At 37.4% G+C, this 15,776-nt stretch overlaps 1 protein-coding gene across 6 annotated transcripts in view; it reads left to right on the top strand.

Annotated features, from left to right (window-relative positions):
- The window catches only part of CCSER1 (coiled-coil serine rich protein 1), a 592,978-nt gene that overhangs the window by 269,227 nt on the left and 307,975 nt on the right, over positions 1 to 15,776 (top strand). For 5 of the 6 annotated variants that reach the window (XM_056489913.1, XM_056489912.1, XM_056489915.1 and 2 more), the window contains exon 7: positions 14,080 to 14,157. The exons of the other annotated variant lie outside the window; for it this stretch is intronic. In XM_056489913.1, the coding sequence (XP_056345888.1) occupies positions 14,080 to 14,157 (78 nt within the window). The remainder of the gene's footprint in view (positions 1 to 14,079; positions 14,158 to 15,776) is intronic. 6 annotated transcript variants of the gene reach the window in all.

The raw sequence follows: 15,776 nt of genomic DNA on the forward strand, positions 1-15,776 counted from the left end.
TAAGCAGCAAAGTCTATTTTTGGTCCAACGTAGTTCTTTTCATGTTGGAGAAATTATCTTGAAGGCTTCCCTTCCCTCCTCCAAGTTTCTGTTGCTCAATGGAAATGAACTGCAGCTGATGTTGCTTTTAATGGAAATCCCCATATGTGGTGTGCAAGTGGTTTTGCACAAAACCCAACATCACAGTGCTGACTGAAGCCACTGGAGTAAATTTTCATAGTATTGTCCCATTGTTTATAAAGTTTTCTGTTGTCATTTAACTAGGTGAAAATCATATCATATGAGACTTCAGTCACACCAGGTGTTACTCTGCATGTATATATTATTATAGAATTGAATAGGTTGTGAATTCTACAACTTGTTGTTCCAAAGAAGCCCCATGTATAATCATGCTTCTGAGTTGGGGATGTGCTAATATTCCTTGTAAAGGCCATGGGGACAGATAATTATTGAAAATTGAACCCCCCCAGGTAGCTCACCCTCCACCAGGACTGTCACTGCAGGATCACTGGAGGTCAGGCAGAGACATCGCACACCGCTGGAATTCCTGCTAACGCCATTTTTCAAACGCAGTGATGATTCACTGTGTGAAAGTGGTCTTCTGTATCCCCTGGCAACCAGAAACAAAATGTCTCTGTTCCTGTCTGCTGGCCTTCAAAAGCACATCTGAGAAGTGATTTGTTTCCACGAGACCATCGTGCAGCATTAGCAGCCTGCTCCCACCCATTCTTCATAACGAAAACGCAAAGTAGACAATTCATTCCAGCTCTTGATTCAGTTGTAGAGATTTTTATTTTTTTTGAGAGGTGTGTGTTTTTTTAGATTTGTTCTGTGACTTTTTAATGCATGAAAAAAATACTGTACCTTATGCAAATTACTACTAGTATTTAATATACTCTTGAAATCTGGGAGATATGACTTTTGTCCTCAATTTGTGAGACTTCTATAGCAACTCAGTATTTTATTCTTTTTCACTCAGAACGCTGTTGATTTTATTCTTTAGTGTGCTTAGGATTAAAAAAACCTGAGACTCCACATTTCACAAAACATGTAAAAATAAGGAACATTTTCTTTAAACATAATATATCAAATGAGTGGTGTATCTTTGTGTAGGCAGCTCAAATTCAGCAAGTCAAATGCTGAAAAGATTGTGTCAAAATAAGTACAAAAGACATAAGTTCTTTTTTTCAGACTTGTTTTTCAGCAATCACACCCTTTTCTCTTCCTCACAGCATCTAGTAATTGATGCTATTTTTAGAAATTATTCTGATAATAATCACTCAGCAGACCTTAGGTTGAATTGTTAAGAATGCTGCACTCGTAGCTGGAGAATTGCATGATGGTGTACAAAAGGCTTTGACCTTTTCAAATCTCCAGTTTTCCTGTTTTGTTTTATAAATGTAAAGTGTGAAGGGGGGGAAAATTGGGTTTTATCCAGAGGAGCTGCTTATTGCACAGTTACAATTTGCATTTACAGAGCAGTGGGTTTCTTCCAGTTTTAAAATAGTTTAGTTGTATTTCACACTGGCAATTGTGTGAAGAGTTTTCTTATGGAAAGTTAGATTAGAAGAGAGATTCTCTGTGTATGTTCATGTCCTGACTAACTGCAGTAGTAGCTCCCTGGCTGCACAGTCCATGGGGGGAATATCCTTTAGTCCTGGAAGAGCTGGCTGGCTTTGGCTACAGATTAATTTAGCCTTGCTTATACAAGTGGTGTAAGATAAAAGTTAAATTTGTGCACCTGGGGCTCAGATTTAAATGAGAAGCAGCTGAAGAAAAACTTGTTTCTCTTGAAAAGTATTTAAATTATCATAAGAATTGAAATTTGAATTCATTTTATACTATAAAGCATTAATGCGCTTTATTTATAAATAAATCAAATGAGACTGCAGAAGTGATCATACTGCTCAAAATAGAAAATAAACTTATCAATGCTATTTTGATATTCATGCATTTTTGCATTTTTACATTTTTTTCCTTGTATAATTTTTCCTTATTTTTTCCCACTGTTGTTGATTCCATAAATGAAATTTATTATTCACTACTTCAGGCCTCATTTATACATGACACTCCATGCAGGCAGTACCCTTCATCTGCTTCAAATGGCTTATAAAGCAGGAACATCAGTAACTTAAATTTGTGACTGTTGGGCATAAGTCACATAAATCTGTTGAAGGCCTTTGCTTGTCTTTTTGAAGATTTGGAATTTTGTGATATCCTGTGTCCATGGGAAAAAACTACACCCTTCAGAGGTCATGTAGTCCAGTATCCTGCCATGAGCTGAAGGGCCATCTTCACTAGGGCAGGTTGCTCAGAGCCCCATCCAACCTGACCTTGAGTGTTTCCAGGGATGGGGCACCACCTCTCAGTGCAGCCTGTTCCAGTGGTTCACCCCCTGCTCTGTAAGAAACCTCTTCCTTATATCCAAGCTAAATCAACTCTCTTTTAGTTTAAAACCATTACCCCTTGTCCTATTACAACACCTCCTGGTTAACTCTGTTCCCTTTTTTCTTACAGGCCCCCACAGTGAGGCCTCAGTGGCCGAACAAACCCACTTTCCTCAGCCCTTCTGTTTTCTATTGCTTCATCCCCCAGCCTGTGTCGCCATCAGGGGTTGTCCCAGTCCAGGTGCAACATCTTGCACATGGCTTTCTTGGACAGCATGAGATTCCCATGGGCCCCCTTCTTGAGCTTGTCCAGGTACCTTTGGATGGCATCCTTTCCTTCCAGTGTGTCTACCAGCTTGCATCCTAGTGGCATTTAAAAAACACTAGTGACATTGTAAAAACAAACTACTTCTGTTTTAGGAAACCTGCAGTAAACAGATGGAAATTAATAGTATCAATGGTGTATTTTGTGTGATTTTGTAGAAATTCTCTGGAAAATACATACCTGCAATACTATTCCTTGAATATAGTATTTTTACTTCAAGTGTTTGCCTAAAACATTTTTAAAGCATTCAGTGAGAATCCTGTGAGAATTTTCATGTTCCTTCAGGAAAAAAATACTTTAATGATGAGGATTTCCTGCTGGATTTTTGCTTGCATCTATTAAAAAGCCACATGACAATTTTTTTTTCTGCATTCTAGCTATGATACATTATAATTTGCAGAAAACAAGCAAATGAAAAGTGATCTAAAAGTCATTTTTATTCACTATTAATATCTTGTTTTTAAGAGCTGTTAGGAAAATTCTTCTTTTAAAAAATGTGTATTAATGGGGTTTTGTTTAATGTAACATTTTCCAGAGCTCCTGGTACTTAACTCTATGTGTCTGCTTTGGACAAGGTTTGAAACTGCTTCTGGGCAGCTGTCCATTGCCCTTTAATACAGGAACCATTTAAACTTCATACTACGGAAGAGTAATCAGAACTGAGTGAAAGAAATGGAGGCATCAGACTAGAAAAGATTGAAACCTGGCAGCAGAATATTCATCTGATCATATGTGGGCAGTTTCCAGACCCTTTGCAATATCCCAGCATTGCAATATGAGTACTGTATGTTAAAAAAAAAATACTGAGAAGCTTTTAAAGGCATCATCTACTCTGATTGATGCGGGACTTTGGGTAAAAAAGGTCCGTGGCCATTAACTGAAAGTTACAATAAAATAGATGGGTAAGGGCAATATTGATTTTAGAATTTCCTCAATATTGATTTCTTCTGTTGAAAATGCAGTGTTCCACAAATATGTCTTTGCATCTTCAGTGTATGTGCTTAAAGTTTCTTATATTTTATCTGTTTCCTGTTTGCCTCTATTCTCAGGGCAACCTCTTTTTCAAGATTTGTATGGAATATCTGATGCAAACATAGTAAATTGCCCCAACTTTAAGAGGTGTGAGAAAGCAGACTGGTGAAATGTTTTGTATTGAACTTCTCACTCCTTAAATGTTGAGAGCAGCAATAGGACAAGAGCTAGAGTTCCACAGGAATAATTGTGAGCCAGGCTTTTCAGGCTGACTCTGCTGGTGGGCATCATTTAAACCCAGGTTATTTCTGCTGCCTGTGATCTCTCAGGGGATTGTTTCATATGCTTTTGGATGTCAGTTTCATTTGGAGTTCTTGAGGGTTTTAGGAAGAAGACAGGGGACCATCTTTTGCTTGTAAGTGGGATGGCAGCAGTGACAAGCCCAGAGCCTCCGTGCAGCAGCCAGGAGGTGTTAGCACCTGCCATCACCTCTCTGGTGCTGAGCAGGGAAAGATCCAACCACTCTGCCAAGGAAAGCTTCTGTTTTTACCATAACTGAGCCTACTGAGATTCTTGTAAGCAGTGGCAGCTGCTGGGAGCTAAAATCATAGTGGTGGAAGCAAGAGGAAAAGGAGCAGGTAAAAGTAACTGGCTGGAGCTGTGCAGGGAGGTTGCCATCAGATAAGCCAGAGTGCCACCTGCTCCATGGCATAATGTGAGTGTGGATAAACTCCTAGCTTGTAGCACAAGCCTTGGAGTTTGTTATCATGACTCCTCATTTCCTGTGTCTCTTGGTGATTTATTTTTGTAGTTTTACCAAAGCTGTTTCAAGGAATACTGATTTGTCAATGGTGACTGAGCCAGTACCTTAACCTCGCTTTGTGGAATTGCAAAACTAGAAAAAAAAAAGAATAAAATATATTAATTCAGTAGTGGAGATGCCTGTTGTAACAACACCTCCAAAGAAAACACACAGTATTATTTTTTAAATTGTTTTTCATTTTGAAAGGCTCTTTGTATTTTATTGTAGTTAAATGAATGTGAAAGGTGTGTTCAATTTTTCTCCGCTATTAATATTGAAGGGTAGGAAGAAATTATGCTCATTTGTATTCCTGGACATAATATAAATGAAAAATGAATATTTTATTGCTAATGGCTTTATAAAATGCTATTTAGACATCTCAGCAAATTTAGTATATAATTCTACTGCAAAACATAAAAATAAAAAAAAAAAGCTCAGCTGAGGGCTCTAAAAATAACAATACTGCAAATGCCTAAGTACTAGTACAGCAGCTTTTACTACTCTGTCCCTTTGCAAATGGTATCAGTTCCTTAAACCATGCAGCTTGGCCTTCCCAGACTTCACAAAGCTTAAGGCTGAGAAGTTGTGTCAAAATTAAGGTTCTCTGTAGCAAAACCCTACAACTTTTTCACACATTCATTATTTGACCAGCTTCACTGTGTATGTATCCTTTCAGTAACAAACTAATTGTATGGCAGCATCATCACAACAGCTACAGAAATTCCTTCAGCCAATTTTGTGTGTATTTTTGTGTATATATATATATACACTGTATACACTTTAGATATTAGATGTATTTTAATATATGTATTATCCTCTATATAGACTGAAAGGGACAAATGTTGGCCAGAGGAAGGGAGAAAGGTAGAAGAGGTGGGAATCCTTTCAACTTCAGGGAGATGGTACAACAGGGCTAGTGTTGGTGATGGAATTAGGTGCAGGAGGGGGAGAAATGGGAATAGGAGATGCTGTGCAAGCAAACTAAGAGGTAAGGAAGAGCAGAGAGTGTTGAAGATAGTCTTGGGGGTGCTGGGGATGAGAGGCTGGACATGAGCTGGCAATGGACACTCCCAGCCCAAAGAGCCAAACGTGTCCTGGGCTGCATCCAGAGCAGTGTGGGCAGCAGGGCAGGGAGGGGATTCTGCCCCTCTGCTCTGCTCTGCTGAGACCCCACTGCAGGGCTGCAGCAGCTCTGGGGTCCAGCACAGGAAGATCTTGTTTAGCACTGGGAGATGGAAAGGAGAACAAGTGGAGCTGGAAGGACTGTGGAGAGCTTAATGCAGTTGGGGTAGTTTCTGCTAAACCTTCTGAAAGGAGGGAGTTGAAGTTCCTCTTGTGCCTTACCCTTATCCTTCTCTTGAGAATGAAAGCTGATGTGTGAAGGTGAAAACTCAGCATTTTTACAAAATCAAGGAACCTGGACCAACTTCACTGTGGGATCTGCTTCTTAAACTAAAAAGTGGGCTTAGCATTCTAGAAACTCTGTGGTAATCTGAATTTCTACATTTCAGAAGAAGAAATATTGCCTTACATATACATATATATATATATATGCCACATGGACTCAACTTTCAAAAGTCATTAAATAACATTAGTATTGAAAACACTGCAAAGCAAAAACATAGCAAAACTCACTAATTTTTTAGCTTTTACTTCTATCAGCATTATACAGGAGTGCTGTAGCCAGGAAAAGCATATTTCAAATTTTAAAATGCCACTTGTTTCTTTTCACGTAGTGTGAAAAAAACCACCCAGCCTGTCTTCCTTGATTTAGTAGCATATTAATACAGATGTTTAAAATGTTTCCTTTAGCTGTTATTGGGTAATTCAAGACAGTTTTGAGGAGTTACTGCATCTAAATAAGTTAAAATACCCTGTTAGGAGAGCTTCCATATTGAAATTGTAAAAACTCTTCTGAGTACTGATGAAGAAGTGAGAATAATTGCAATCACAACATTTAGGAAGTGCAAAATAGCTTGTTAAAACCTCAATGAAATGCAAAGCAATTAAAGGCATCTGAATCTTTTTTGGGGAATCACAGAAAAATAAAACATAGCCTCAGATTAAAACACAGTTGTGAAACTCTGGCAAAGTTATCCATGATGCTTACAAAGTAAAATAAACTGAGGAAACAACTAGACAACTTAGCAGAAAATTATTAATGAAAGTCAGGTTGGCTTCTTGATGTTCAGATTTTAAAAGTAAATTCTGTTAATATTATCAAACATTGTTCTCATTTAGAGGAAATCACTGTGAATCAGGCTGTAGTTAGCCAACTGACCAAAATATTGGAGGAGATAACACCTATATCCCTATGTACTTCTGGGCAAAGGAATATACTGACAGTGAAGCACATCTATGATGTGGGTTTGGTGTGTTAAAATATGTGCCTTAAAGAAAGATATTCATTAATAGCAAGTACAGATAGATTTTTGTCTTGAAGGAACCCGAAAAAAAGACATTACACTGGCTATAAGGAGATCATAGACATCTTTCAGAACTTTATGGAGAGCAGTTAGTTGTGGGCATAGGAACTGTTGTGTGAAACTGGCACCTAAATCCATGTCTGGCTTCAACAATGTGGCTGTTTGTGGGTGCTTCAGAGAACTTGGACAACAACCTGGTTTGGGGAGCATTTTTTTCTTAACCCATCAAGACAGTTGCTTCCCCCATATCCAGCTGCAAATAAATGTATATTCTGTTTATACTTTTGTCCTCTTTAATGTAATTGTAGGTGGATTTATTGTTTGTATTTATATCTGGTCCTTTTGAATTCCACCTTGTATCTTGGTCCCAGTATGTTATGCTATGTAGGGATGTGTTTAAGGGAGGGAGAGGAGTCAATTCCATTCCAAGTGTTTACTTTGGAAGTTCAGGAAAACAGAGGATGTCTATGCAGGGAAGATGTAGAAGTTTGAGAGAGCCCAAAGGTTCTCTGCCTCTTCTTTTGAGAGGGTGCAGACCAGACATTTTCTTTCAGATTCAGATTTTGACTGTGCTGTGGAGTATCAGGCAGTTACTGTGAGTGCTGTGATGCAGGCTTTGGAGAAAGAAAGTGTCTTTCTGACTAGAGTTAAAAAAAAAAAATAAAAACACGCTGAACCTACTGTGAGAGACAACTGTCATATTTTCTACAAAGCTGAAAGCAGTTTGAGAAAAAAAATGTGTGCATTTGAACCTGAAAGATCTCCTGCAAGGAAAGAAAAGCAATTGAAATAGGCAGCCTGCAGATTAAAATCCCAGGAGAGCACTTGCTTCTCTCAATTGCCTGCTGAAAGAGCAGAAAAAGCTGATTTTATATGATATTATTAGGGAGGAATATACAATAACAAAATGTCAAGGCTGGATAGTATAGTCAATGAAGTATGAAAGAAACAATAGAAACTGAAGAGGGAGTAGAGTTTTGCTTAAGGAAATCAGTTCTCCACTGTGTTGTCAACAAAGCATTTGCATCTGTGAAAGCAACCCCCTGGTTTTCATTAGGAAAAAAATATGACTGGAATTGCCTTTAATATCATGTGCCATGGTAGCAGTCCCAACTGAGAGAGTGACAGTCATTGATGATCCCACAGGTCCATTCTCAAAAAGATGTTAACCCCAAAGTCATTGTCCAAATTAGTTTTGAAATTAGATTCTGCTTGCAATAGAAGTGAAGGGGATTTTTAGAGATTAACTTGCAGTGAATTTGCTGTTGGGAAGGTAAAAATGGTTTTCTCCTACATATTAATGGACCCTTCATGTAACCTCTCTGTGGCAGGAAGTTGTCTGACAAGGAAACTTGTGTCTGTTTATTACATAGAGTTTTGTGGAGGAAAGGTGGGAGAAAAGATAGATTGGGAGGATGAGCAAGATAAAATCAAAAATAAAGAAAATAAAGAGCAGAAAGAAAGATATATTTATTGTTAAATAAATGCATTAGTTATATAATGGCATATATGTCATTGTCTATTGTAGGAAATGTGATATTTCTGTGCTTATAAAAACAGACTTTTTTCCCCATTCTGTATGCCCTCAATTGTAAACCAGCAACTTCCCATTCTCAATAGTTCATCTTTCTACTTTGTTTACAGATCTCAAAACGTTTATTAAGGTGTTATCCTTGTCCTAGCTACCAGCTTATTTTGATGTTAAGGAATTTCATATTGCCATTTTAGAAACTGAAAAGCAGGTTATAATTTGTGCTTTTACACTTTTGCAATCCATATAAGAAGAGAGATAGGTAACTTGGTAAATTTGAATATTTGAGTTAATTACGTTTATATTAGATATAAAACAGTGTGAAAATATAGTCTGAGTCTAAACTATTTCAAACACAGTAGCCCTTCAACAGACCGTGTACACTCTATGTTACTTGCTGGTTGTGGGTTTTATAATTGATTTAGCCTAATTAGAAGGTTGAAAGAGCATCTTTTCAGCTATTTTTTCAAGTGGAAATAAATAACAGCCAACAAAATATTCTTCATACTAACCTCTCCGTGGTGGAAGAAAAATATTGTGCAAAGTATTAGATTTACAAGACTTCCTGAAATCTCAGACTCTTCTAAGATGAACAGTACTGGACATACAAATACTGCCAAGTGACAGATCAGTATCTTATTTTTTATGAGGTGAAATCTCCCAGCTTCCCCAGGGGATGGGCTTTGCTTAGATTGTGAGAGGAATCAGGACTAATCTGTATGCCTGTATGCTAATTGCTGATTGAGAATCAGTAGGTAATTGAACCACTGACAACTTACTCGGCCGTCTGTACCTCATGTAGCATAAAAAGAGGTGGCAAGACACAGCAGCAGCTGTAATTTATGTTTCACCCCTGCAATGGGAGCTCCAATAACTCAGGTCAGGTGCAAGACCCATGCAGCCTTCCTAGCTACGGGAGCAGCAAGCTCCGGGCAAATACTGGAAAATAATACTTAAATGTCCCAGCTGTTAATTGCATGCATTAGTAATTAGTAAGAATATTTAACTGTATCTTCTAAGGAAGGAGACATGACATGGATTTATAAATAGCCACCTGAATTTTATTCATAGATATCATAAAACACATTTTAAAGGGGCTCTCACTTGGCTCTTAGCGAGAGAGATGGGAGATGTGGGGGATTTTATTCAAACCTGATGGAGGGTGGGAGGTAGAAGCTTTTATTGTGTGTCTGCTATTTTTTTTAAGCTAAACTAATTTTCATTTTTCTGGCCTCAGTTGTTTATAGAAAATTTATTTGCAGGAAGTATATGTATGAGCAAAACCTCTTCGTGACATTAAATAATAGAAAAATAACAGAAATCAGAGCACTCCAAAAGTGTGTAGGAGAGTATTGCACACCCTGGATGAATAACTGGATGATTCTGTCTTTGTTTTTAACCTCCCTTCGTAGCTTTGAGCAAATCACTTTCCCTTCTTTTTCACTTCCATGGATAAAATGGGATAATGATATTTAAGTACAATATTTCATAAAGATGCTGTGCAGACCCATTAATAAATCCATTTGCAGGTCTTTGATTACCCTCAGTATATCAAAATGTCACTACTGAGCTTGCTGACTGCACTTATTTAATTTCCTAGTTCTACTCAACTTCTAGGTTATAAAATGATATTTTCTGACATAACTTATGATACAACTAAAACTATCACTCTGAAAGTCACTTCAGCACTCATCCACTACCCCTTAGAAAAAGCTATAAAGTACACAGATTGTCTTTTCTTCGGTTATTATAAAGATTTATTGGATCTCTAGCTCTAATATCCACTGAAGGTTTTCTCTGTCAGTATTAACTCCTTAGATCAATAAATTGTGATACTGATCTCCTGAGAAGTCAGTGTCTGCCAGCTACCATTGTAGTGTTTAGCCCTGTTGAAAAGCATTTGTAGCAAATTAAATTGGCTTCCGTCGGTGGACAGTCCTTATTTTATGGCACAATTAACAAAGTTTGACAGGCCACTTCCTAAAGAACATCAGATAAAAAGCAAGGGTTTGTAGCAAGAAAAATCTGAATTTATGAGGTGAATCCGCTTTCATTTATAGAAGGATTGTTGAAGACTGGAAGATGACTCTTCAAAAGAAAGAGACCTTTTCAAAGGAGTGTGTTTCTAACACTCTGCACACACCTTATCTTCTGGGTTGCTGGAGAACCACTGACTACATTCTCTAACCTGCTGTTAGACAGTTTTCATTGTTATTTAGGTTTGTGAAACATTCTGCTTTGAAAAAGGTAGAGACAAGTGGAATAAAACAAAACCAAGCCTGTACCTACTTTAAAACAGCTCCAGAAACAGCTGCTTTCACTTTTATCTAGCTCAAATGATGAGAATTTGTTCTCAAACAGGGTCCTGACCTTGGATCTCCAAAATGGGTGTAGAAAGGGGAAGTTTGTTTTCTTAGACTTGTTTTCTTCCTTTCCTTCATTATCAGGAAACTTCCTGATCAGTTTTAAGATTGTTCTCCAAGGAAAAATTGTTGGCATGGCCTATCAGTGACCTCAGGGTACCTGTTCAACTGCACAATAAGGATGTTGTATATTTAGACTGATTCTAGAAATCAAAATAAAACTTGAACATTGATCTTTGCAGTCATGGAAGAATTATTGACAAAATTCTAATAATATCAGTTCTCTGGATATTATCAGCCTGTTCCAAACAAAAAAAAAGTCTGAAAAGCACTGAGAGAAATGCTTGCAGGGGGGTTTTTTGGCATGGGCAAGATAGTATTTTTCAGAACTGTTGTTCTGAGAAATTGAATTGCTTGGTATTCAGATATTTTGAAAATTTTTAGGTGATTAAAGCTGTGCAAATTTTCTGCCCTCTAGTAAACTGAGAGGTTTTCCAGTGACACATGGATAAGGCTCAGTCAACAAAACCCAGCTGTGCATTTTGTGCATAAAAAATACATATTAAAATGATAGTTGCACAGCAAAGTACAGCAAAATTAGATGTCCTAATTTTGCCTAATATTTTGAATTAAGATACAAATTATGTTTGTTTAGTGTTTGCAATGACTTACAAGACAAAATTATAGCCTAATGGTAACATCTTCTGGTTGATTTATAACTAAAACCTGTCAAGTTTATGCTGGACTTGAAGTGAGTGGCTGCTTTTATGAGAACACAATTGGTTTAGACAACATCAAATAAAAAGTCCCCATTGAGTAAATTCCTCACAATGATTTTTTTTGTTGTTGTTTTTTATATGTATGGGGAGCTTTAGAGTGCAAAGTGTGATTATGATAAACACACCACAGAGAGCAAATTTAAGTGGGGAGTGTGGTATTGTTTGAAATTCTTAGTATATCGCTTCAGGAGGGCAAGCTATCAACATCTTTCATAGCAGTGATTAGCTTGTAAGGGTTTGGGTTTTTTAATAGCTCAAGAAACAACCCTTTTGGTACTGTCTCACTCAATTCTCCACTGTAATAAACTGTGTTAGTGCCACTGGGTTTAATTAATTTACACAGGCACAGATACTGCTCTGCTTTCCTTAGAGAGGAAAATTACTGGAGGTGTTGGAGGGGCCACTGAGAGTATGTATATGTGGACAGCTCCAGGCAGACACAGGCTCTTCTGCCAGTGCTCCTGTCTGGCCAGACTCAAATTATTTTCAGTCCAGAAGCCATGTAGTCATGGTGCTCCTCCTAATCCAGCCCCTCCTCCCCCTCTCAAAGCCCTTTTGGTTCAGGCTTGGTGCCACATCCCTGTGACATCAGACCTGGGCTGGCTCCTGTCCAGTCATCACAGTAGAGAGATGTTTTTCTGAGGCCAGCCTGTGGATGTGCCCTGGGATGTTTTGTGAGAACACCAAGTGTCATCCTATTAAACCTTCCCTACATTCCAGCTATCACTCAACAACGTGCAGCTTGTGCTTTCCAGATTTTCATAGTGATGCTGTGGTTAAAGATGGGTCTGCCCTTCTCCACACTTCTAATTACAGACTAGGGCATTTTACTTGGTTTGGAAATCAGATGCTTGATTTTTTTCCCCCATCTTAGATTTTTTCTCTATTCTATGTAAACTAAAAGGCGAATTCTCTTCTGCTGAGCTGCTGGCATTTGAGGCAAAACATTCCCATAGAAATGTCTAGTTTTGTCTGCACTTAGTGTTTAATGTCGAACAGCTAAGTTTCATTTCATTATTGTATAGTATTATTGGCCAGTTTCCTTGATGATTAGGTGCAGAAATCTGAGTTAAAATTTGTAATATTTCTGAATACAGTGGATTATACAAAGATAGTGGCTTTCTGACATGCTGTAATCTCTCTTTATTCCTGAACATCATCTCTGTGTTCTGTGGGTTATAAATTATCTGTCTCTTTCTTAGGATATGATTACCATATTCCACTTCTTTCTCATTTATTTGCATCCCTATTATTTATCAAGTAACTGTAGTCTTTTCTTTCAACTATGGTGTAACTGATACATACCTAATTTAACTCACATTTTCTCAGAGGGGGTTAACTTTGAAGTATCTGTGCCCTGTTTTGGATTTAACACAGGGATTCTATACTCAAAATTTTGCCTTTTTTCATTTCCTACCAGTTGGCTGAGTAAAATGCAGTGTTTCTTCACAAACATCTTCTAATGAATGAATTATTAGAAATTACTGGGTGGAGTGATGTGCTTGCAGAATTTGGATTTATCAAAGGATTTAGAGTGGATTCACAGTGGTGCAAAAACAGTTATTGGATTAGTCAAGTGCACAATTTGAATTTAGTAAATCATTCTGCATTGCAATTCTACATTGTAAAAAGGAATGCACTGCTAGGCCATGCAAACTTGTTGATTTTTCTTATATTCTTCATTTCTGTTTTATTGGTGGTCATAGTGGATTTTTTTTTTTTTTTCATTTTAGCACTTAGGGAAGTAGTATTATTCTAGTCTTCTCCAGAACAATATTGTTTATATATGTTTTTAAACGCTGGATTTTGTTCTTCTAATTATCATTACCATTCTATATTGTTGAGAGATACACACTTGTTTTAATATATGTCACATCTATAAAAATAATGACCATGCTAACCAGCAGGTTACTGAAATATGATCTGAAGAGGGTGGGGTTCTAGGTCAATCTTTCAAGCATTTTGACTTGACAGATCCTTTCAAGTACACTGAATTATTTTGATTAATAACTTTGGTTTTCACTGTTTGTTTTCTTGTAATAGTGCTTGTTTGTAGGCTGTATCAACTCATGTGAGTGGGATCTTTTTTAAACATCGAACCTAATATTTTCCTGCAATGTATTGATTTCCTGTTAATTTTTCCTTCTAAATATACTATTGAGCCATCCCAAAAATAATTTAGAATTTTATGTCATAGTTTCTTTTGAGATGAATACATTTGTCTATATGAAACAAATATGAATAGTATGTTTGTGTACTTGTGCATATGTTTCAGTCTTTGAATTGGGAGTTAATTCAAAATAAATTGTGAGTACTTACCCATTAGTGAAATACTTGAACTAATTACAAGTAAATAAAGTACAGGTTGCAGTTGTCAGTCTAATTATTTTCAATGCTGTTTTCATGCTCCTTCATCCCAGCCTCCCCCAAAATGTAAAAAAGTTGTCCATAGAACTTGATTGGAAATGCAAACTCCTGTGTGCTTTTCTTTCAGAGTACAGACATGAGTCCAGCTAGTAGCACAACCTCCCTCCCTGTAAGCCCCCTTCCTGAGGAGCCATTTTTTTTCAAGGTACAGTTAATTAATTTAATCATATTGTCTATTAATCTTGGTGTATCATGTTATCTGTTGTCTTGTGTAGTGCTATTATTACTTCTTCCTTTTCTTCAAATTACTGTGATGTTAGCAGATGTTCTGTGTATATACACCATGCAATTTTCAAGAAGTACCTAGAATATAATGTTGGTTTTGAATTTTTTCCAGCAGACTGCAGCTGTGAACTGTTATTTGTAGGACTGTGTTTTTATCCATCATCCCATTTGGATATGTGCATTCCTGTATAAGTGTGTGTCATCAACAGATTTTTCTTTATTTTGTATTTCAAGTATATCTTTTAACAAAACAATGATTAGTTTCTCCAAGGATACAGGGGACATTAAAGGTGTGTCAAAGAACAGTTTTGGCATAAGTCCAGTGTAAGCCACAGGCCTGCCATTTTAGTTAATAATAAATGTTGGGACAATGTCCACAACTCCATCAGGTTTAAGCTGTGAGGAGTGTGTTGCCATATGTCACTTTTTCAGCTGACACCATGGTATCCATTCCTGGGACACAGAATAGCCCTAGGCAGATGCCAACTCTTGGAAGAGGTCTCCTGAGGCCACCCAGGTACTCAGAGCAGTGCTGCATCATCTAGCATAGAGGTCACCTTGCCAGTTGTTCCCTTAGATAAGGAAGAGGCAACTTTGGTTTTCAGCACCATTGACTCAATTGGGTGTCATAATATGGACTGTTACACTTACATAAATATCCCTTTTAAAATTTTCCCTCTCCCAAATAAGTTTTCACCTTCTGGGTGCATACAGTTGATTGAGTGGGTTGAGTTTTAGTCACTGTGGTGTTGCTAAGTTAAACCTGAGTAACTGGAATCAGTGAAGTTTGATGATGTAAAGTTTGTGTCTCTCCTTCATGTTCTTCCAGCATAGAAAAGGTCCTTCAGACCTGGGCAAGCCCAGAAAAGAAACTCCTTTTTTTTCCCTCCCTTATTTTCAGTGTCTGTGCAGCTGTTGTACAACCAGCCAGCTGATTCTTGATATTAGAAGGGTTGAGGATTGTGCTTGCTCAGTTGTTCCATCAGTGGAGGTACAGATGGGATATCAGTGGTCAGCTATTCACTGATTCTTTTAAGACCTTTCTCTCAAGTCAGATTTGGCTGAAACTGAGCAATGTTATGCCAAGAGACCAGGGTACATGTCTTTATTTCTTTCAAACACCACTTTAAATGCACGTTGAAGTCTGCTCAGCATTCTAAGTCAGATTCAGTAGATGAGTCTTCCTGTGCCTGGAAAAGCACTAAGATATGACATGTACAAAGAAATGGGCTGCTCAGCTCAGATAAAGGTGTAAGAAAATCTAACTTATAAATTCTCGTGCTGGGATAATCAAACATTATTTTGTTTGCATTGGGGCACTGACAAGTACACTGTAGTGCCTTTATTTTTGAAGGAAATGGTGTTCCTATAACCCAAAATGGGTTGGAAATTACTTACTTGAAGTGGAATATTTTCTCTAATAAAACAATAAGATATTTTTTCATATGAAAAGTCTAGTAGAAATGGTAAAATAAACTGAAAAATAGGGCAGAGAGCATTACTTAATCTTTCATTTTCAGTCAATTTTCAAACCAGGAA

The sequence above is a fragment of the Oenanthe melanoleuca genome, chromosome 4 (assembly GCF_029582105.1).
Source record: "Oenanthe melanoleuca isolate GR-GAL-2019-014 chromosome 4, OMel1.0, whole genome shotgun sequence".
In the NCBI taxonomy this organism is placed as follows: Eukaryota; Metazoa; Chordata; class Aves; order Passeriformes; family Muscicapidae; genus Oenanthe; species Oenanthe melanoleuca.